At 39.0% G+C, this 22,071-nt stretch overlaps 1 protein-coding gene across 1 annotated transcript in view; it reads right to left on the bottom strand.

The window, feature by feature from the left end:
* Positions 1-3,647: 3,647 nt before the first annotated feature.
* LOC134618992 (vitamin D3 receptor A) overlaps positions 3,648-22,071 on the bottom strand; it is a 71,826-nt gene continuing 53,402 nt past the window's right edge. Inside the window, exons 5-10 of the mRNA XM_063464660.1 lie at positions 19,804-19,988; positions 18,210-18,309; positions 17,419-17,596; positions 15,199-15,350; positions 14,566-14,682; positions 3,648-12,518 (exon numbers count right to left, since the gene is read on the bottom strand). Coding sequence (XP_063320730.1) covers positions 12,265-12,518; positions 14,566-14,682; positions 15,199-15,350; positions 17,419-17,596; positions 18,210-18,309; positions 19,804-19,988 — 986 coding nt within the window. The 3' untranslated portion in view covers positions 3,648-12,264. The remainder of the gene's footprint in view (positions 12,519-14,565; positions 14,683-15,198; positions 15,351-17,418; positions 17,597-18,209; positions 18,310-19,803; positions 19,989-22,071) is intronic.

Genomic DNA, 22,071 nt, shown 5'->3' with positions numbered 1-22,071 from the left:
CTGGGGCTGGACAGATAAATGGAGCCAATATTTTCTTTTTCTTTTTTTTGCTTTGTGGATTTTTTTAAAGTTGTTTTCATATATATATATATATATATATATATATATATATATATATATATATATATATATATATATATATATATATATATATGGAGCATATATATATATATGCTCCATGATTTGCAGCCAGTGATTTCTAATATATCTCCTTTCTTATTGTCAACACGAAAACACGAAAAACACACTGAATTTCCATTTTGTGTGTATGGACAGTCTGACTTAGTGCTTTTACTGCTTTTGAACTCTACTTCAAATGATTAAAACCATCTGTGGAGGACTCCCTGTGTGCTCAGTGACAAGCTGCTTTACTATGATGAATGTCATTTATTTTAAGTTGGTTCTACACACACCAACTCAGAGCCACAAATAACAATCCGTATAATCTGCTTTGCAAAATACCCCCCAACAAAAAAAAAAACCTTTTTAAACAAGTTCTATTTTTTTTTCTTTTTTTTTTTTTGGAGTACTGATTCATTGCAGTATTACAACATTCTCTGACATTCCAGTAAAGAGCATCTGGACACGTCACCATGTGCAGGATGTGACTAACGAAGCTCAGCAGGGATACCAATAACACAGTGTGTGTGTTCATGCCATGGCATGTCTCTATGTGTATCATGACTCTTTCCCAACACGGCTATGTGCAGCAATTATGCAGGAATGTGACTGTAGAAACACTTGAGACGCCTGGCTTCTCAGACTCATCCATAAACTGCAGCTCTCTTCACATGAGCCATGAAAGCCGGCGAGATAATAGTCAATCAACACACTACAGAGTGAGCTATTAGCATCTGGTTAGCGGTCCAGCGGAGAACTTAATATGGGAGAAGCCGTTATTATGAAAACCGCAATGAGCGCAAACATGGTGGAAGCATTTGTGGCAGCTTCGCTGTGAGGTTATTTCAAGGCTGAGAACACAATCATTCAGCCACTGGGAGCTGTGTCATTAACATAAACAAAGACAAATACCAGATTAAGCAGACAGCTGTCATAAAAAAAGCCTTTCCTAATTTTTGTCACGAGAGTGATTTCGTTTAAAGAGCTTAGCTTTTAGGATCTCAACTGCTCAGCCAGCAGCTGTTCTCATTAGAGGTGGGTGGATCGAGCCAAAAACAATATCAGTGCCAATACTGGTACTGGTATTGGATCGATACTAGCGTGATAGGATCAGTGTTGTGTTTCTAGCCTCTATGCTCAGTTTTCAGTGGGAGAAACATTTTGTCACTCATCCAAGTGACTTCTTCAGTCTCAGCTGACTCCAGGTTTCCCCAACGTTATAAAGTGAGGTCATCATTAATCATTAATATGCCAATTGACATGGCCATTGATCATCAACTACTGATCATCGATCAAAGCCCAATGATCGGTGGCCTTGAGTACCATTCACAGAGAGTTGGGGAATGGCTGCAAAGATGGTGAAAGATCTCCTCAATTCAGACCAGCGTTCCTCCCTGTCCAGCATGTGTACATCCTCATCAGTGAACTGGTTTGGTGTGATTGCAGAGTCCTGGCCTGACCAGTTAGCTCTTCTCCATCGTCCATCTGCTTCGCCAGAGGTTGTTTGGTTTTCCCGATGTAGAAATCATGGCAATCCTGCTGGCACTTAACAGCATACACTATGTTACTCTGCCAAAAAAGTTATTGGCGCAGCGTGTTTTGGGGTTTAAAAACCACAGAAATGCGGTGTTTAGAAAAAATGTGTCTCAGCTGTTCAGATACTCCTGAAAGGCACTATGAAAAATGTCTGAACGTTTTTTGTGTTGACTGTCACGTCTATGTTATCTATAGTCTATAGCACATAAACAACAGAAGTTGACCCAAAGTGCTTTAGAGATAGCGGCACATTTACATTCCAGTTTCAAGATAAATAAAAAGCTCAAAAGGTGTGTTTTGATGTATTCATTTTTCTGGAAAACCTAAATGACAAAGATTTAATTTTCAATAAAATGTGTTCAGATTTTGCAAATTCATGATGATTAATCTAATAAATCATGACACACTGCTCTCCCCTACATAAGCTGCCTTTAGAGGTTAAAAGTATCGGTACTGGTATCGGTAATATTGGCCCAGCATTTACTCAGACTGCTATCAAAATGTGCGGCATCGCACAGCACTGCTCGTCATTCCCGGGGGGTCACATGGAATGAGACTGTCCTAATGAAGTCTGGATGACTGTCATCACAGGCAGGCCAAAGCATCCTGCCATCCTTTGTCTCCTGCTCACGCTCACCTTGGTCATGCAGAGGCTGGCAATAAACTAAAGCATTTGTTTCATCGTGGTTGGGTGGAGTTTGTCACAAGAGGGGCGAATACGTTTGTGATCAAAGAGAAACTTAAAATGAGCCTCCCGGCTCTCCCTGAGTGGGAAGCCCTACTTATCTTGTTCCTTACATCTACTGCCCTTCTTCCTTTCATCGTGCCACAGCTGCTGTCTTATCATTAGATAAGGCAATCCGTCAGGGAGAGAAGTGAACGTAACACAGATCAGTCACGAGGAATGGCGCTGTGCAGATGAAAGGGAAAAAATGAAAGTGGTCATTTTTGGGGACAGCAGCAATTTGGTCATCACTCTGAGGTGACAAAGACATGTAAAGGTACTTGATTAAAAAAATCATGCGCATCTTTAATGCGCGTTAAGAAAATGGAAAACAGCTTCTCACTGAGGCTGTCACTAATCAGGATGTAGGTGAAGACGTTAAAGTGTCCAAAAGCTGAAAGGAAAATGGAAGAAAAAGTAGCTGAAATACATTAAATTTAATGATCCTTTGACTTTATCGGAGACGTGAAATCGGAATATTGTTCTATATTCGGTATGATTATTTCCACATACAGAATGACCCACTTCGATGAGTCTATCAGCCGCTCAGGACTACAGCAGCATCTTTGCGCCCTCTACCGGCCAAAGAAGTGTACAGCCATGTGGTAATAAACGAGGCAGTCCCACACTGTTCTTTGTTTAGTAGCTGAATTTTCTGGCTTTATTAAGTAAATTAAATACAATTATTTTAATTAATTCACTTATTTCCCCCAACATCAAGTGGAGGATAAAATGACAGAATATCAACAAACTTCACTCATGGAAAAGAAATATTGCTCATTAAATAGTTCCATATTTCTCAATGAGCAGTGGACACAGAAGAGCTTTGCAAGCTTGTTTGTCGATTTATTTCACTTTGAGTATAAGTGACTGTAATTAAGTGGATTAATAAAAATAAATGGCAAGTCTGGGGGTCTCTGGTAATTATAGTAAAATCAGTTAACTTTAAAAAAACTTGCATATGTGCCTTAAAGTATCACCCCATACACGTGCTCTGATGACATGCAGGGACTAATTTGTGCCTTTTTAAAAACAAAAAAAACAAATAGCATTTTAACTTTGCAGGGTTTTTTTTCACAATGATGGAAAAATTGAATTGAGGTAAAAGGAATTTGAATTATGCTGTTCCAAATTTTTTTCAAATGTGAAAACTGATGTATTTCTAGGGAAAAAAAATTGTTTTCATTCATCAGCATTAAGTTAGAAATAAGAGATGTTTTCTTCTACAGCACGACACAAAGAAGCAAGGACACGAGGGCTGTTTTGCGTCACTATGTACAGCTGTTTTATTTGTGTGATTTCCCCAAAACATTATCAGTATTTTACTAAATACAATGCATTTAATCAAAGTACAATGGATCAACTTCAAAGAGAAGAGCAAATAGAAAAGAGCAAAAAACAAAATAAAAGGTGGTGATTCATACCACACAGAGACATTAGTTCATGTATGTATAACACTATCTGTCTTTACATAAGGCTATTGATGGTGCCATCAACAGCAGCGCCCTGGCAACTGTGTATTCTGAAAAAGACAAATTTCTGCTCAAAGCACTGAGATCTGCTGAGTTTTACTGCATGGTGGTGTGCATGTGTGAAAGTAAAAGTACTTATTTTGGGACTCTGGTGAGATCAATTATTACTTAAACTTTTATTTTTATTCTACACGAAATACGCAGACCTACATAATAGATCGTTATCTACTGGAAACCCTTTAAAAAGAGTTTTAATCAAGCCAAATTAGATTAAATTTTTTTAAATCAGACTCCAAAATGTTTTTTTTTCTTGCTTGTTTTTCTGTTTGCTTTAACTCTAAAGTGTCGTCTGAAAGGGGAATAAATAAAGAATCACAACTAGCTGAAACACTGACATAGCACACCCTGTGGAGGATGCGCACCTTCCACATGCACATCGTAAAACCGATTGTGGAAATAAAGGGAGGGTTGGGGAGGGCTACTCGATAAAACTCAACTGTCCTCTATAGAACATCGTGTATTCTGGTTAAAACCCCTGATATTGTCCCAAAATAAGGCTGTGGGTTCTAGGCACACCAAGGTACAACTGAGCTGAGAAATATGTGCATTTATGTTTCTTTTCTCTCTTTTTTTTAAAGACATGAAACTTTCTAAATGGATGAATGAAAAACCTACTCACTTCTAAGCACCTGGCTAGCCCAGGTCTTACTATGGAGATTACAGGTTTTAAAAAAATAAAACTTGATGACTAATTATTTTTTACATTTTTTTTAAACATATGTTTTGCAGAGCATTTGGAGACAAAAACACAAGTGCATCATTGGCAAAAAACTGCTGGTGAGGGAAAAGAAGTGGGCACAAGTGTGCATGTGTTTGAGTGTGTGTCATGTGTTCACTGTCTTTTTACAGTCAGTTACAAATGGGTGCATATTGACCTTTGAGTGCAGCTTTTTCAGTGTGTGTGTGTGTGTGTCTGTGTCTGTGTAAGCGCATATTGAAAGAGGTAGCAAAGAAATGCAACAGATGACAATCTGTTTAGAGTGAAATCCATCTGTTAGACAACAGAAAAGCTGGCTTTCTATCTGTCCGCTCTCCTTAGGTTCAAACACAGGCAACATATGAATCAGAGTCACAGCCTGTTGTTCAGAATACAGCTCGTTTAAGTGTAAACTAAGACTAATCCTAATAATGGTTTTAAGGACACTATATGACATCAATCAGGAGGCAAATTGAATGAAGCATCTGCCAAAAGGTTTCCATCAGCAACAGATGAGGATACTAAATGAACCTTAGAAAACCAAAAGCACATGCTGTGAGCTGAAACATGACCCATTAATTTCTAGAATGCCACAGTGAAGTCTCGCTAAGTCATTCATATCATATATTTCTAAATGCCTGCTTTAATTAGAAAGCTAAGTGAGAGCAGCACATAGCTGAAGCATTCATAGTTAGAAGAAGGCAGAAGTGCTGGGCTGGTGCAGGTGTGTGATACTTTGATGCAAAAGAACCCAAAACTGTTACTGTATCTAAAATAGGATCCCAATGTTGTAAACCCTTATCAGACAACTGAAGGGCACTAGAGAAAAAGAAAACACACGCACACACAAACACACACAGACAGTAACGGGAAAACAAGCTGTTCGAGGGTCACTGTGGTGGGTGTTATTTTTTTACATTTTGAATGTTAGGGGGGAAACAATGTTGTCAAAGTCGAACTACATTTCTCATTATCTGAGCTGAAGCTGACAACATTTACATAAGTTTGACTGAGAGGTTTCTGACTGTGTGGGATGAATTCATCAACAACAGTGGGTCAGTAGAGACAAACATCTGTTAGCGTATTATTTTGATTAACTGAAGAGCAGACTCAAGTGGGACCAGCTTCCTCTTGTTTCGCAAAGCTCAGATTCTTTTGGTTTGTTTGTAAAGTTTGCACTTAGGTTCTCTGGCTTTATGCTACTTTCATACAACAAGCCATGAGACTCGATTCCAGACTGCTCATAATGAACTGTCTCTATTTTGACATGCGATCAATTAGCCTCATGAAACTCAAGCTTTTCAAGTATATTTTGATTTAAAATCACTCATTTGTATTTTGTCCCTGCTTTGTCTTTGATTAACTGCTCTCAACTTTACCTTTTATGCATTCTGTGACTTTGTTGTTTAAATGAATAGTCGGGGCAGCGTGATGCTTGCTTTCTTGCAATGGTATAAATGAGATTCATACCACTCTCATGTCTGTATGCCTAATATAAAGCTACATCCTGGAGACAGTTACCTTAAAGTGGACCTGTGATGCTTATTTCCAGCCCCATATTTTTATTGTTGGACTGTACTGAGTAGTTGGCATGATTCACGGTTAAAAAAAAGAACATCCTTTATTTTAGCTTATACTTGTCCTTGGTGCAGCGCCACAGTTCATCCTGTTCGAAACATTCCTTTCCTCTAAGGGAACCCTCCCCCTAAGCTAACTTTCTTCTGATTGGTTGCCCCTCATAGACACACATAGTGTGTACAGCAACTAGGTGAAGCTTACACCAAGACCAAAGGCATCATACAGATCTAGGAGTATAAAAACAGAGTCGAGGTTTTGGCTCACAATGATTACTTGTACATAAGCCATTCATTATTTGAAGCTTCGGCCATATTTAATATGAGTAGCTTCCATCATAAGTGTATATATAAATGATACCAAGCCCCACCCCCCAAACGAATAGAGAAAACATAACAGGTCCACTTTAACAGCAACGTTTGTATGGGTGGAGGTAAAATATGGAGCTTATATAACTTTACATCTTGTTACAGAAACAAAGTCACCATTTAATATTTGCACCAAGCCAAAGTGGTATTAATCAAACGTCTAACTTGCTTCATGAAAGCAAGAAAATGTACTTCCATAAATGTTAAACTTGTCACTATTATTTTGCTGAGTTTATGACACATCTCTCTTCAGAATTTTTATAAACTGTTTTTAGGTCCCGCACACCTCGCAGTAGAGCCTGACTGATACAGGATATTCAAGGTCGATTCTAAAATCGAGTGGTATGAAAATCCAATATTCCAAAATATCGGCTGATTATTTTTTTTTCGTATGCACGATACACACAACTTTCCTGAACATTTGTTATGTGTAGTTATTTATTTACTTGTTCACCTTCTATCCAGCTCACCTCAGATCAGCCGCGTGTTATTTGTGCCAAGTGCCCTCTGGTGGAAAAACTATGTAATATCACCATTCGCAACATGGCTGAAGGGTGTTTCTTCTGTTTCTTCTTTCCATTTCTATTTTCAATTAAAAATGCAGATAACAAAAAATAGCAAATACAGTCCAATAATATCGCCTTGCCAATAAATCAGTCAGGCTCTACCTCTCAGTCATTTCAAAGTTCTGTTATACGATGCTTCTTCCACTTCAGACTACAAAACGTCACCAATCGAGTCAGCTGTTGTGCTTGGTAAAGGGGACTTTGTAAAGTTACCGTTTCATCAAAATTATGTCTGTTCCACCAATAAGTTGCTCATTTAGATATTTACCTAAACAAATGGGTTTTTTTTCTGTCCTGGGTAAAACAATAATAATAATTATAATAATTTAAAAAACATAAATCTGCTCTTTGAGACATAAAAAGAATCCAAAAGAATTCTGGCACTTTCTGCTGCTCTGAATGTAGCCTCACTTTCATGCATCATTTTTAACATGCATCTATACACTTAGGTGAGAAAGTGGAGCTAATGAGGCCTCAGATTAGAGTGAGTTTAAAATTTGTAGGCTTATATAGAAATTTGAAGTAAAAAAAAAATAGATATCATCCAGCATTTTTTAAAAAAAGAGATAAAAAGGAATATACTGTACAAATGCACCAAAAAACTTCTAAATTAGTGTTAACGTAAAAATGGATGTTTTATATTAAGCACAATCATGCTGCGACAAAAATATATATATTTATAAATTTATGTGCAGAAGGGAGAGGTAGTATGTTTGGCTAAACGCACTGCTAAAGCTTAGCGGTGCGTCGTCCGTTTACAGAGACAGAGAGACGACAAAGTCCGAAGAAAAAAGAGAGCAAAGCAGAGATGACAGCAAGTGAGTAAAGAGAAAAAAAACAAGAGAGTGTGAAAGTTAACATTGAGAAACATTGGGATCCACTGGCCTACTCACAACAGGATTCTACCTAACAACCTTTTTACAACAATTGGCAACTAGTTTCCTGTATATCTTATGAACGAACACTGCAAAGGTTGCTGAGGAGAGAGTTGTAGTGTGTGTGTTTATATTGGTGTGTGCTGAGTATATCTGTGGTATGAGTTTATGTTTGGTTCCCTTCAAGGCTATTGTGAAAAGTTGTCCTGTACATTACTGAGGTATCTGTTAAATGTTTCCAGCTGAGTGAGGTTGCTGTAAGTAAGGCTACTGAGGTGGAGCTGCTGACCTGGGTTGAAGGGAGGAGGGGTAATGGTGCGAGAGACTTGAGCATTGTTTGGATTCTTTTAAACGCTAACGGCCTCTAGCATCAGCTACAACTATTAGGTTAAAATGTATAAGCCAGATGTTTCATGTTTAACCCTAAATATAGACATTAATAATGGCAAGTAGGGCTTCTCCAGAGAGGAGTCAGCATCCAGCAGCAGCATAGCAAAGTTAAATAGGGAATCCTTACAAGTGAGCAGACTCTCGCACCATCACCCTCTCCTTCATTCCTTTTGAAACAGATGATGTAGATGTAAATGTAAAAAGTCTGTCAACAACTGTTCTTTAGCAAATGACGATTACTTTAAAACAAAACAAAACAAATCTGAATTTAAACAGCTGCGATGCGAGAGGCAGAGCAGTGACAAAGGTAACATCCCGCTTTGGATTTTAACAGGCGACGTATCAGTCAGTCAGTGCACACTTTACAGTGTGTCACTAAGTCTGCACATCTGTGGCAATTCTCTTTTTAAAAAATCTTTTATCTCCTTTAATCCTCTATACAGATTCTACACAGTCTTCTAGAGGTCCACTCCAAAGGTTTCCTGGGTCGAGTCGGACAGAGGAGCCATTCTCGGTTGTCATCTCCACATTTGAGCGACCTGTACAATTCCACAGCAGTTGTGGCCCCTAAAACTTACACTCCCATCAGCCCTTGGTGCACCACAGTTTTCCAAAGTAGAGCTTGACTCGCTGCTGAGTTAAAGCTATGAAGAGTAATCCTGCTGTAACTGGTTATTGCAGAACAAGAGGTGGTTAGATGGTTGATGAAAAAAGAGGCACGCCCATGCTGTAGCTGCAACAGTTTGCGTTGGCTAAATCCTGTGAAAGTCAGTTGAGGCAGTGTTAGTTTATCACATGAGGGTTTGAAGAAGGAGATGTTTTTGTTTTTCTATACAGAGTTGGGGACTGCCTCTCCGTTCACAAAGAAATGATCCAGCTCCAGGTGGAAAACAGCGACACTGACTTCTTTCCTTCCATTAACAAAAATCAGTGTCAGTGTTCCTTCCCTTCCCCGTATGTGAGGATGAAGCCACTATGTGAGTTAAAAAAAAGCTATTCCATCTTCACTCACTTGATATAAGGGGGAAAAAAAGGGAAGAAGAAGCTTGTTCTTGGAAAACGGCTCCAGGAGTCCGCTTTGCTCATCTTTGCTTCACTAAAACGACACTGCAGCGCAGCAAGCCAAGCGCCAGCAAGACGGCAAACTCTGACACGCAATACAAGTGACAGTCTTGAAAAGAACAAAATTAAATCAGTAAATAAAATCAGATGTTCACCAAAATGAAAAGATTATGAATATACTGTATAATTGTCAAGAGCTTATCGATTGACTTTAGAAGGAGAGAGAAAAAGACATACATCCATAAGCCTGAAATGGACAGAGAAGACATTTACTAGTGAGAAGTTACTGAGCTGTTGGACACGTTTCAAAGGCCGCCAGTGTGTTAGGATGCTTACACCAACTGTGTGTATACTGTGTAGACGGAATGCTCAAAAACAAATGCCACTGGGAATGTTTAATCATATGAAGTGTTTGTAATTATAAAACATCTTTTTTTCAAAGTCTCATTGATGTTTGTCCACTATTTGAGACTATATTGGCCAATTCAGTAGGAAGAAGGTTACCTGTTTATAACAGGTGTTTCTTTAGCTGTGGTGGTATTTTACTAATATAAAACAGGTACAATTCTTTTCACTTAATGTCAAAAAGACAAAAAGCCAGCAGTCTTCTCCGGTTCTCCCTGAAACAGCTCAGCAACCTGTCCAGAATTGCCACTTCTGTCCGTTCTAGCAGAATAAAACATAAGAGTTCAACTCCTAATTGCATATAGCAGAGCATCTCGCCATTAACAAGTGAATTCTCTTCGTATATTATCCTACGTTAAATTCTAAATATGTACAGAATTAGCAAGTGGTATTTACAAAGTTTGTCCACAAGGGGGTGGTCCAGGTCTGCATGAGGGTGAGCAAACACTGTGTCAACAGAAATGTGATGTATGATATGTAGTGATGTTGAAAATTAACATTCTAAACCTCGCTTATGTGGCTGGTGTTGAAATGATACAAATGTGATAAAAAGATATGAGGCTTGAGTTTATCTTTTGTACAAAAAAAGAAAATCTTTCTCGTGCTTTGTATCGCTACTCTGCTACTAAGAGCATCTTCAGGATTTCATTCACAACATTAAACTACTGTATATTGCTACTGTTCTGACTTTGGGGGAAAAAAACAATCAGACAAACTAAAGCTAAGGCAGATATTTTCACACCAATGAGTCTGCATTTGAAATGTATTAATTATGACCCCTAATGTAATTTCTTTGATCAGATAAGCTTAGAAAACAAAGTCTCGCATTAATTATTATTTCAAAAAGTCCCTCTTTTAGCTTCCTCCTGCTGTTATTTAGTATGATTAGAAATCACAGTGATGCCTAGAGCTTCAAAAACAATCTCTGTCTCATGATTGTACGCTTACGCCGCACACATCGTAAACACCAAGTACACAATATCATCAGACAAACTTTTCCCTGAGGCAACAGCTGGTAGCTGGTTTCTCTCCAACTACGCAGCTCTGTCTTAGCAGCAATCTAACCAGCTGAACAAATACTTTTGGATAGTCACTATCCATGCAACATGAAGTTGTGTTTGCGTATGTCACTCTACAAACTTCACAGGTCCAAAAAAATGCTTCCCTGCACTAGACCCTCAGTCAGAGCCTGTACACACACCCCCCAGTGGTCCATCAATATTCTCCCTCTCTGTACACATATCTCGCGAATAAAAGGACTCCTCACACGCTTCTCAGTGTGTGTGTGTATTTGCCTTTTGAAATATGACATATACGCACACACACACACGCACACACACACACACACACACGCACACACACACACACACAACAGAGGAGAGGCCTTCAAATCCTCTACATAGTACAATAGTCAGAACTATTTGCTTCCATGGAAGCAACCATGTTTTCCTATGTATGTCAGCTTATACGTATCATTTATATTTATATAGATTTATACATACATTCTTTTTTACTGAATTCCTTTTTGTCCTGTGAAAAAGGAATTCCATCATCTGTAGCACCTCCCTCCATTTATCCAACCTCGTTTCCTCCTTCCTTCCCACCATTCCCATCCTGACGCTTTCCTACTTAAATGTCCTTCTTCAGTCTATTACATTATCTGAGACTACATGCACAGATTCACAGGGAAACACGCCTCCTCCACTCTCACTTTGTATTTCTATGAGATTACTGTAAGCTTGCCGATGGCTTCTGATATTTAATATATTTGGATGTCTTTGCTTTTGAAAACTGTAAACCAACAAGAGTTAATAGCTATCTAAACCGAGTTTATCACCCAGCATGGGTAATGAAAGTAAATCTGTGCATTTGCTCCTGTGTATTGTGGCAGTGGCCTGAACATGGTGCAATGTTACAAAGAGGATGAGACATTTGTGTCCATCCAACTGTCTCCACTGCAGGAAAAGTGGCAGGAATCTAGTAGTTTTTGAGGAAAGGCCGTCATGATTAAGGGGTGATTTTTCGAGTTTGGGGATGGAGAGAGGACCAGGATGTCAATGAGTCTGGATCTGTGTGATGTAATGAAATCTGATTCTGTACAGTGTTTGCAAATCCAGAAGCAAAAATAAAATCTGATTATCCAAGTGCAACAGAAAGCAAGAACCTGTTTAGTGTGTTTCATTTTTGTAAATCCAGAGGTCCAGTTGTCTGAGTCTTGTAGCTTGAGGTTAGGAGGATGAAGAGATGATGAAGAGGTGAAGATTACTGTCTACCTGTCAGATTATCCATCTTTCTCCCACATGCCCAGGTTTTTATGAGGGCAGTGGCGTTCTTGGGGAAAAGGCAGCAGGGGTTGGTTACTCATCCTTTGTGTTACGAGCGTGTGAATGCATACACGCAGGCCTCCTCCACCGCTATGACACCTCGCTGCCAAACACTTCCAGCACCAGCGGGGTCAGCTGCATGCTGTGCTCGGGCTGGAAGGAGAGCGAGCGGTACTGCTTGGAGTGCTCCTCATTCAGGCTGCGCAGGTCAGCCAGCTTCTGGATCATCTTGGCGTAGAGCAGACGTCCACCTGGGTGGTTGACTCGGATGTAGGCCTGCAGCACTTCGGACAGGTGGTCCTGGAGCTGCTCGATGCGGGTGTGGTCTTGGACACCGGGACGATCTGACATGGGAGAACAAAGAGGGTGGAGGGAGTGGAGAGGTGGGGACGTGGACGGAAAGGCAGAATCAGACAGAAGCACAGAGAAAATTAAAGAGGGAGCAGCAAGGTGAGATTGGAGACGGGAGGTGTGGGTGGATGGAACGAGAAAGAAAACATATGTCAGAACATTTAATTGTTTTGTTTTTGAAAATACTGAACTTAAATGTTAAGTAGTAATGCTACCAGCCTACAGACATGGAGGCTGGTATCATGCTCCCTGTTAATAAAAAGTTTGATTTGATCATAAAATTTATGTAATTATCATATCAATTACTTAACACTGTTGCCTACTTCTTTCTCATTTCTTTTGTATTGTGTTTCTAAACATTGGACAGTGTTAAATATGTTCCTCATGCTCGACTCAGACTTCAGGATCTTTATATACAGGTGTACAAGACGTGATTAATGACGTGGCAGAATGTCTCTTTTCAGGAATGTTTGCTGTTATCTTCACTCTGCAATATCCTCCCTGCACTCAGCAGAGACAGCTGACGCACAGACGCTCTTACTGTCTCTTCTTGTCTTTGTTTTAAGAAAAATGCACTAGTGTGCATTTCACATTGAACCATAAACAGTTTTTTCATAGATTGTACAACAATGTTGCTGCTCTAACAGAAAACATTTACCTGCTTTGTATAAAATGTTGTGCTAAAGTCTTGAGCCATCCCTCAGATTTTCTTGTAAGTTTAATAGTTTACCCAATCAACAATGACCTATCAAGCATTCAAGCATAAAAAAGGCCTACATAATTCTAGCACCAACAAAGTGATTCATCAGAAGATATTATCCATCAACCCAGTATCACAGCAAAACATGTAATAGACACGCCAGTACATCGAGTCCATTTCACACTTTGCCTCTTTAAAACATGAAATGGACAAACATGCAGAACCTGTGTCACCAGCAGGGGGACATAAGATATTTAAAGCAAAGAAGTAAGTAATGAACAAAAAATGTATAAAGTGCACTTCAAGGTCCTTAATCATCAGAAACGACTAAATAGGAAATTTAAAAAAAATAGGAAAGAAAGCTTGCCTTGAGATTTCAGGCTGTGTTTAAGAATAAAAGTTTTCATACCAAATACTGACCTTCAAGTTTTTCTGTGTGTGTTTGCAGATGTTTTAAAAGAATTACTCCACCTAGTTCCCTAGTTCCTAATGAGGGTTGTCTTAAAACTTTTGCACAGTATTGTATATGAGCAGGTTTATAAAACGAACTGTCTGCTCTCAGTTAGTGTCTGAGACATGTAAGGGCCACGGTGATGGGATGTTCTGGGTCTTGATCACGTCTGCCACTCCTCTTGTTAGTCTTTCTTATTACTGAATAAATATATTTTGAACCTTTTTCTTTTCTGTGCTTAGAAATCTGCACCACAGAGTTTGTACTGTAACTAAAGATGTGTAGATAACAAGTTTTTATTGGATTACTTTCAACATAATAGCAACAGACAGCAAGGACATAACTAATGATTTTTTTCCCTCCCTCAAAGAATTTAATTTCTAACTGCGGCTGCTTTCTAAGTGCTGTTGCTTTGATACAAATACTGTGTCCCTGAGGCTCTCGAGTCTCAAGGAAAACAAAACAAACTGTTTTTGAAATGGTGTACATTCTCTTCAAATGACCCTGCTGCTTGACAGATTCTTTCTGCGATTCAGGGATTTGATACTCCTTACTCAAACTTGTCATTTACAGCGTGCAAACTTCTGCTTCCCACGCTGTGTTGTAACTTCATGCTTTAATGTACTGAACAGCACATTTGATCTTCCAGGAAAAGCTTTTTCTTGTGTTACTGGCAGCACACGACTATAGGAGGAATCTAGGTCGGAAAGAGAATGCGACACACACCCTGCGCCATGCTGTTCACACTTTGATGATACGGTGTTGTTAGTAGTGAAACGAACCACTAACCATCTCTAATCTCTATTCTCAATCTTTAAAGCATGGCTCAGCTGGAAATACTCCAAGACAATGAAGGCATGAACGAACACACAAACAGCAGCGGCAGTACCTGGGGAGAGCAGGCAGATGGCCATCAGCAGCACGTGCTCCTCCTCGTGCAGGTTGAGTTTCTTCAGACCGACTTGGAATTTCACCAGTGGCTCCAACAGCTCCAGAGTGTGACCCGCTGTGAAGGATGACACACACTCACTGTTAGTACATTGTGCTTATGAATGAAAACACACCTGGTCTCCATGTGTATTTCTATTTTGTGGACAGAGAACATCGCTACCTGCCCTTCATGTACGAGTGAATAAGCACAGAGTGTGCGCTTGTGTGTGGCTGAAAATACCTGAAATCGAAACCTCACAGTAATGTGCAAGTGTGCGTAAAAAGCCGAGTGTGGGGGATCCTTGTAAGACTGTTATATAAACTGGGAGAAAAATAATCCCAGCTGTGTCACCAGCTTCAACAATTAACACTCTATACCTGGGAGTGTGTAAAGCTATGATTCACCAGTGCCTCCAGAGCAGTGACTCAAGAAGAGGAGTCCATGTTTTGAGAGTATATATAACAGATAAGCATGGTCTCTTACACGCTCTGTACATGCTTCTTTATACTAAGTAAATACATAAACATGAAATGCAGTCACCGATGCTTTAGTTCTACTGTGCAGCTACTACATGAATGAGAGGGAACCAACCCTTTGTCACATCGGTGATGCAATACTTAAAGTCAGGTCCTCCGCAGCTCCAGGACATGTCTTCCAGACTGAATGACTGGTTTGAACGCAGCATGATGATCTCAATGGCACTTGACTTTAAAAGAGCGATCTGGTCCTCTGCTGTCAGGTCTCTGTACAACACACACAGTTACAGATAAAAGCATGAGTCACACTACACTGTTTCAGTCAGGCACAAGTACTGTCAAATCAGTGAATCTGGACCTGGGACAGAAGAAGAAGGTGTTTTCTTTGGTTTACTTTACTTTTTGAAGCTCTGAGAGAAATAGTGCCTTCATAATGCATTAACCATATAAAGTTATACATGTATAACTTCATGAATAACTCATACAAGACCAAATAAAATAATAATAGATTATCATAAATTGTTAATTAATTATGGGTAAATATATTTAAAATACAGTTTTAACTGTAAAGTGTTTTGTTAAAAAACAAAAAGCCAAAGAAACAAATAGTGCATGTAGTAAGTTTGGAAATGGGTCAGAGTGTACTGTTATATAGCGGTACACGTGCACGGTAACAAACACTGGCTGCAAACAAACTTTACATTTTAATTGATGCAAATTAAGCGTGACAATAAAAAACCCAAAACTTTCTCGTTCCCAGAATACACATGACCCTGTTCCATCTGACGAGTTCCACTTAACCACCTATATACACAAATGACTGTACGTCTGTGAAGTAGAGAGATAGTAGAACAAGAAATAAAACAATGTATTTAACAGGTACTTTAGCAACAGAGATCTTCGCAAACAGAACTAAAAGTATGTGCATCTGCATTCACTGATGCAAGCACATGCAAATGTAAGAGAACCACAGACCTTTTATCTACACTGTTCATGCCATCACTGCTGAATGAAATCAGATTTTTTTTCTTTGTTTTTACATACCAAGGATCTAAACACTATTTAAATGTTTCTATAATTATGCCTACAGAAAGAAAAGAAAAAAAGAAAGTTGACAAAGAAATCCCAAACTTCTTCATTTGGGCCTCACAGCATACAGCTTACTCATGAGGAAATGCAAATAAAGCTAGGCATCCATGAGCCATTATTGTTTCCCAAGATGCAGACATGTATGCGTTATGCACACCCATGTGAGAGATACAGTATTTCATGTTTATTCTTCTGTTTCATCGTCTCTGTATGTGCATACATTTACAAATTTATCTCTGCTCTGCATGTATTTATAAAGCTACAGCCTGTTCTGGAGTATTCTTGGAAGAGCATGTTTGTTTGGGGGTTGATAATAGCATCTCGCCTTACTCGGTAATGCCCAGCAAACAACTGGGCCCTTCATGTGGGTGGGGCATCGTCTATGTGCTACCCATTAGATGCACCAGAATTTACAACGCATTGGGAAAGTATTGACAGTGCTTCACCTGTTCTACATTTTATCATGTTACAGTCTTATTTCAAAATTAATTAAATTCATTTGCCACCTCAAAACTTTGGTGAAAAGAGCCCATAGTGAAAAAGTGAAGAAAGTTTGCTTGAAATTCTTGCAAATTTAATTTTAAAAATAAAAATATAAAATGGATATACTGTAACGAGTCCATTAAAAAAAACATATCAGAAACTTAGTTAATGGCATTGAGAATAAGATTGCTAGAATATTAGCGGCTTTAAGGTATGAGACGTCTAGCAATCAGAGCCCTTCTGAGCCCAGCAATTTTCCTGCTTATCTCTAATTGGATCAGATTAAGCAGTCTGCTTTGTCTCTAAGACATTTCAATTACATTCACAACAAAGTATTCAAATTATATGTTCAGTCAGATTACTGAATAATCTGCCAATTACTTTATTGCTCTCATGTCTATGGAAATGTGTGGAAAATTGAAATCTATGTGGGAAAAAAGAAACTGAAAATGTTCTTTAGAATCTTCCAGAGCCAAATAAGCAGATTCAGTTAATCCGTACATGTTGGAAGTTAGAATGGCCAAATTTTTAGCATTTATGTTTATGTTTTGTTAGTGAATCAAATGATTAATCTACCAAAATAGCTGATCAGCTATTTCATCAGTGCAACGCAAATAAAGCTCCCATTATATAGTGTTTAGCAACTGTTGGTAAATTATGGCAAATTAGATGAATCCATCTTTTTAAAAATATTAGTTACAAAAATAACAAAATGCTTTAATGTACTTTCTTGGCAAATCTCATTAGAGGCTGTAACTGGTACCTGAAGCCTGGGATCATCTTGGCAAAGCCTATAACCTTCTGAATGCTGTAGGACACCAGGTCAGCCAGGTGGGGCAGCATGGAAAGTTTTGTGTCCTCTTCACTGGAGTCTGGACTACTTGCGCCATCTTGGTACATCATTAACAGGTTGCTGAAGTTCATTTTGGTGTCCACTGATTCTGCTCAAGGAGGGGATTAGGAGACAAGTTGATAAAGGAGGAAGGGGGGAAAAGGGAACAGGGCGGGGAAGGAAGGGAGGGATTACAAGAAAACATTTAGAACAGACAGAAATAGCAAAGAGCAAGTTACCGGTTACACAGGGGAGATGGCAAATGAGTTCACCTTGAACCGATGAGTTTAAATAATAAATGTGCCAAAGACTTTTAAGTAATTTAATGAAAGGTATTAAATGTATTCTGTTTGGCCGATATGGCAAAGAAGCAACAAATTCTAAAAAAGATTGATGTTTCACACACAGCAGCTCAAGATCAGTACAATCACTACAGCTTCACTGTGGCGCATCAGTGATTCAGTATATGACTAACAGTGGGCACAAGCACCCCTCATATTTCTTGTAACTGCAAATATGAGTATTCCTTTATTGGGTCTGTTTGTTTTCCACAGTGGGTATGATCCAGGAGCTCACTGACAATGCAGCTGGTGTGATACAATCGCAAAATGGAGCTTAGTTATTATTATTTTTAATCAACAGATCTCTTCACAGCTGTGTCCTTGTGTCCTAACCCTGATTGATAAAACACACAAGAGAAGAGGGACCCTTTATTGTCTCACCAGGTGAGTGGTTGAATGAGTCAGACGAGGCATCAGAGAGTGAGTGAAGAGAGGCAGCTCTGCTGGCACTGCGTGTAACCGGGCCTTCGCGTACCGGGGGCTGCAAACACACACGGAAACACAAGTATTAATATCACCCAGTGCTGCTGTGCTTGTTTTCATGGGCTCCAAAAGTCCAAGTAATCACAACACACCACAGGTCTGTGTCACAGGAGCAGGGACTGCTGGAACTGTTCTTTTTCTATTTGAGGTTTTACTCAGAATAGCAGTCGCAATAATAAAGTAATAAAGTTTCACATAATAGAATTAGAAATGTCAGGTTTGCTGCACAGTGTGCATGAACACACCGTGTTCTGAAAATGTACTGTATGTACTGGGGTTGCCAAAAAAACAAAGAACAAGCAAAAACAAGCAAAAACAGCCCCTGCCTCACCAGCAGCTGATGTAATCGCATCACTGAAGAACACTTTGATGAATTTCAATAAAGCCCGCGTTTCAACAACAGTGAGCTATTAAACAGCTAACCTGGTCGGCACACATGGCACAACACTGTTAGTGACTTTTTAACGGTGATGAGTAGCTCTATTTTTGTATATAAAACAATAACATTACCAAAAAGTACCAAAATCATGTTCTCAAATTCTCATTACTCATTCAAAAATGTTTGCTTCATTGTTACTTATAATTATTTTCTGTGAAAAATATGCATAAGTGGAAACTGTGATTAAAGTATGTCACCTCACATATACATGTCCAGCTAAAGTCAGTGTAATTGTGTAAGAGTTAACGCTCAGTAATAATGAATGGGGGTCTTGCTGTGGTGTTAACACATTGTGCAAAAGCACTGCAGCACCCTCACAGCAATTCCTGATGTTTTACTGCAGACAAATTTAATCTAATCATATTCATTAGGCACAAAGTAAAAGACAGCTCTGATTCCATGCTTTCATCCTGTGTGTACCAGGTCATGACACATGACACCTGGTACACCCATAGTCAGTTTTACAGTTTCTCCTCCCCCATGGCCGTTCATGCTAAATCAATGGAACTAAGTAGTACATAAACAATTACATGACAGAAATGTTTCTGTCATTAACCATCTATAGAAATATAGAAACTTTATGTTTTAGAAATACAGGATACTCTGGGCAGTGAGCTACTTTTTTCTGTAATTTTGCACATTTTTCATGTTGAAACCTGAGACATGCAGTTAAAATTGCACATCTCAGTGATTTCATGTGTAGTTAAACATCTTTGCACTGAAAGAGAGGAGATTTTCCCTTATCCCATAGTCTTAAGGTCAAACTGGGCTTTATGTGGCCCATGACGCCAGAGTGCCAGAGAGGTTTTTGTTATGTTTTCTTTCTTTTGAAGGCGATAGCAGCTCGTCCATCTCTTTCAGTTTAATTATTCATTTTTTAAAAACTTTAACAATTTTCCTTCCATGTCTCTTTTTTTCAAACCAGACACTTTTTACTTTCCCACACCCCTTGGACTTTTTCAGGAGAACTTAACAAGTGGGGGCTTGTCTCAGATTTTAACCCAGGACCTCTGGCAGGTGTGAAGAAAGAAAGCAACTTTTCACAGGACTAACCCTAAAGCGTGTGAAGTCAGAATAGGAGGCATCGTAGGTCTTGTGGTGAGCTTCCACCAGGCAGGAGATGATCCGAGCCTGTTCCTCGTTCAGCCGGGGCCTCATGGCCTCTCGGGCTGCCTCCTCCTCTTTTCTCTTCATTATCATGTCCCTTTTCCGTTGAACCTCTTCATCTGTCAGTATGACTACAATGGAAGATAGAATAAAAGACACATTAAAACATTTTACAAAGAAATTATGAAAAAGAAGCAAAATCAAGTTAGGAGTTAAAGGAAAGCAATTCCTGTGTGGTACCTTAGATAATAGTTAAGGCATCATTACCAACTTTCATAGATGAAATCTGAGAAAGTCAGCAATAAAAGTAGCTAAGGGGGATATAATGTAAGCCCCAAATATTTCCATCCCAGGTTACATTACCATTGCATCGCTTCAAGTTGGCAAGCCGTTGTCATGTCTCCTGTCTTTTCATTCAGATGATGCGGTTAATGTTAGATATTTAAGTGCCTTTTTCCTTATTCATGCGGCCCGACAGAAGCTGCAGGCAGTGCGGCGCAGTGGTGCAGAACAGAATAGACTTACTGCTTATAATGACTCTTGACTAGATGAGACGGTTGCTTGGGAATTCCTGGGTTTGCACGCACACGTCTTAGAGCCTTACATTGCTTTCTAATCATAGACTATCAAAACATATTATTTACTACAGATTGCCGCTGACCTGCATCTGTCTGCTTTGGATTTTAAACATGATATACAATGACAGATGGCCGTGAATCCTCTGACAAAATCTGACCCTTTGACTAGGCAAACCGTGATAGATGGCGCTGATAAAATTGTATTAGAAAATAAGATCACTGTCAACATTTCCTGAAGTGGCTAATCTCTGGTTTTACATTAAAATAAAATGGTCCTGCCACAAGGGATTCATAAATACCATATTTGATACATGGGTTTGTAAGTTTATGTAACATCTTGTCAGAAGTTTTTTTCCCCCCCCTAAAAAACACGAATAAATTGCAAAATGACACATTGCAGTAAATTACACAAAAATGCCAGCAATGGTAGCAAAAATGATACAAATTAAACTGATCATTAATTTCTTTTTTTTTTAATTAAACAAAAGGTTCAATAAACACTCCAGTTTCAGTTTCTCTTTTAAATGATCATCTGGATATTTGTCGAATTGAAGTGGCACCTGATTGTAATTTAAATTATTGAAGATAACGTTTTCAGAAATGATAAAAATACTGGTAAATATTTTTACAGTTAGTATTTGTGTTATCTGAAGTTGGAGCCCATGGGTCACTGTGGTCACTGCTGAAGCATTCCACTGACCTATGAATGCCTTGGCCCATATTATACCTTTGACTCTGCGCCATAGTAAACGATTACCCATGAAGAGCTCAACTGGGCAGACAGACAGTGTGATTGCCAGACAGACTGCGACTGCCAAGAAGAGACAGACTGTCATGGCTGAAGCCCAAAAAGATGAGGTTGCAATCTGACAGCTACAGAAAAACTGTTTTGTTTACGTTTTATGCACAATTAATTTAGTCTAATCACATTATGCTGTTTTGTTTTTTTTTATTGTTTAGTATTTATAGCATGTGCAGTTTTTAAAAGACAGGGAACTTTTGTAATTCAGCTGTAGCCTTTCTAATTTTAAATACATCTTTGGATCAAAGGTACAAGGATAGCAAATATTTATGTACTTTACAGCTTAAGAGACCAATTATATGTCATGGCTGACTGTAAATTAAATAGAACTCAGAAAACACACACTTCATCTTGAATACTGGTTGTTTCCCTGGAAGTTGTAAATAACTAATTTTAAAGTGAACTTTCTGTAATTGCACCCTGGACTGCAACCACAGAAGCAGCGTTACATAATCAAATGATTGGGTGATGCAGAGACCAACGACAACAACAAATACTACTACTTGAAGCTTAAAAAGGCAATTCAATAAACTTGACTGCTTAGCTAACTAGGTTTTACTAGGCTTTCATCTCTTTTAACTGACTGTAATTAATTAGGCTTTGGCTACACTCCAGTGTCCATCCAGTCACAAGCCAGGACTGTCTTGAACCACTCCTTGTGGTGAAGACATCCAAATAACTCAATCATGAATGGGCACAATTTGGTCAAAGTTTGGCACCAGCCGTCAAAGAAGCTATTCTAAAGCCCAGAACATGATTGAACCGGTTTCCAGCCAAGTTTGAGCACTGGATGGAACCATTAAGGCTTTCCACAAAAAACAACCGACCATCAAA

The sequence above is a fragment of the Pelmatolapia mariae genome, linkage group LG20 (genome assembly GCF_036321145.2).
Source record: "Pelmatolapia mariae isolate MD_Pm_ZW linkage group LG20, Pm_UMD_F_2, whole genome shotgun sequence".
NCBI lineage: Eukaryota > Metazoa > Chordata > Actinopteri > Cichliformes > Cichlidae > Pelmatolapia > Pelmatolapia mariae.
Note: the sequence above shows the minus strand (reverse complement) of the source record. Positions and strands in the feature narration are given on the sequence as shown.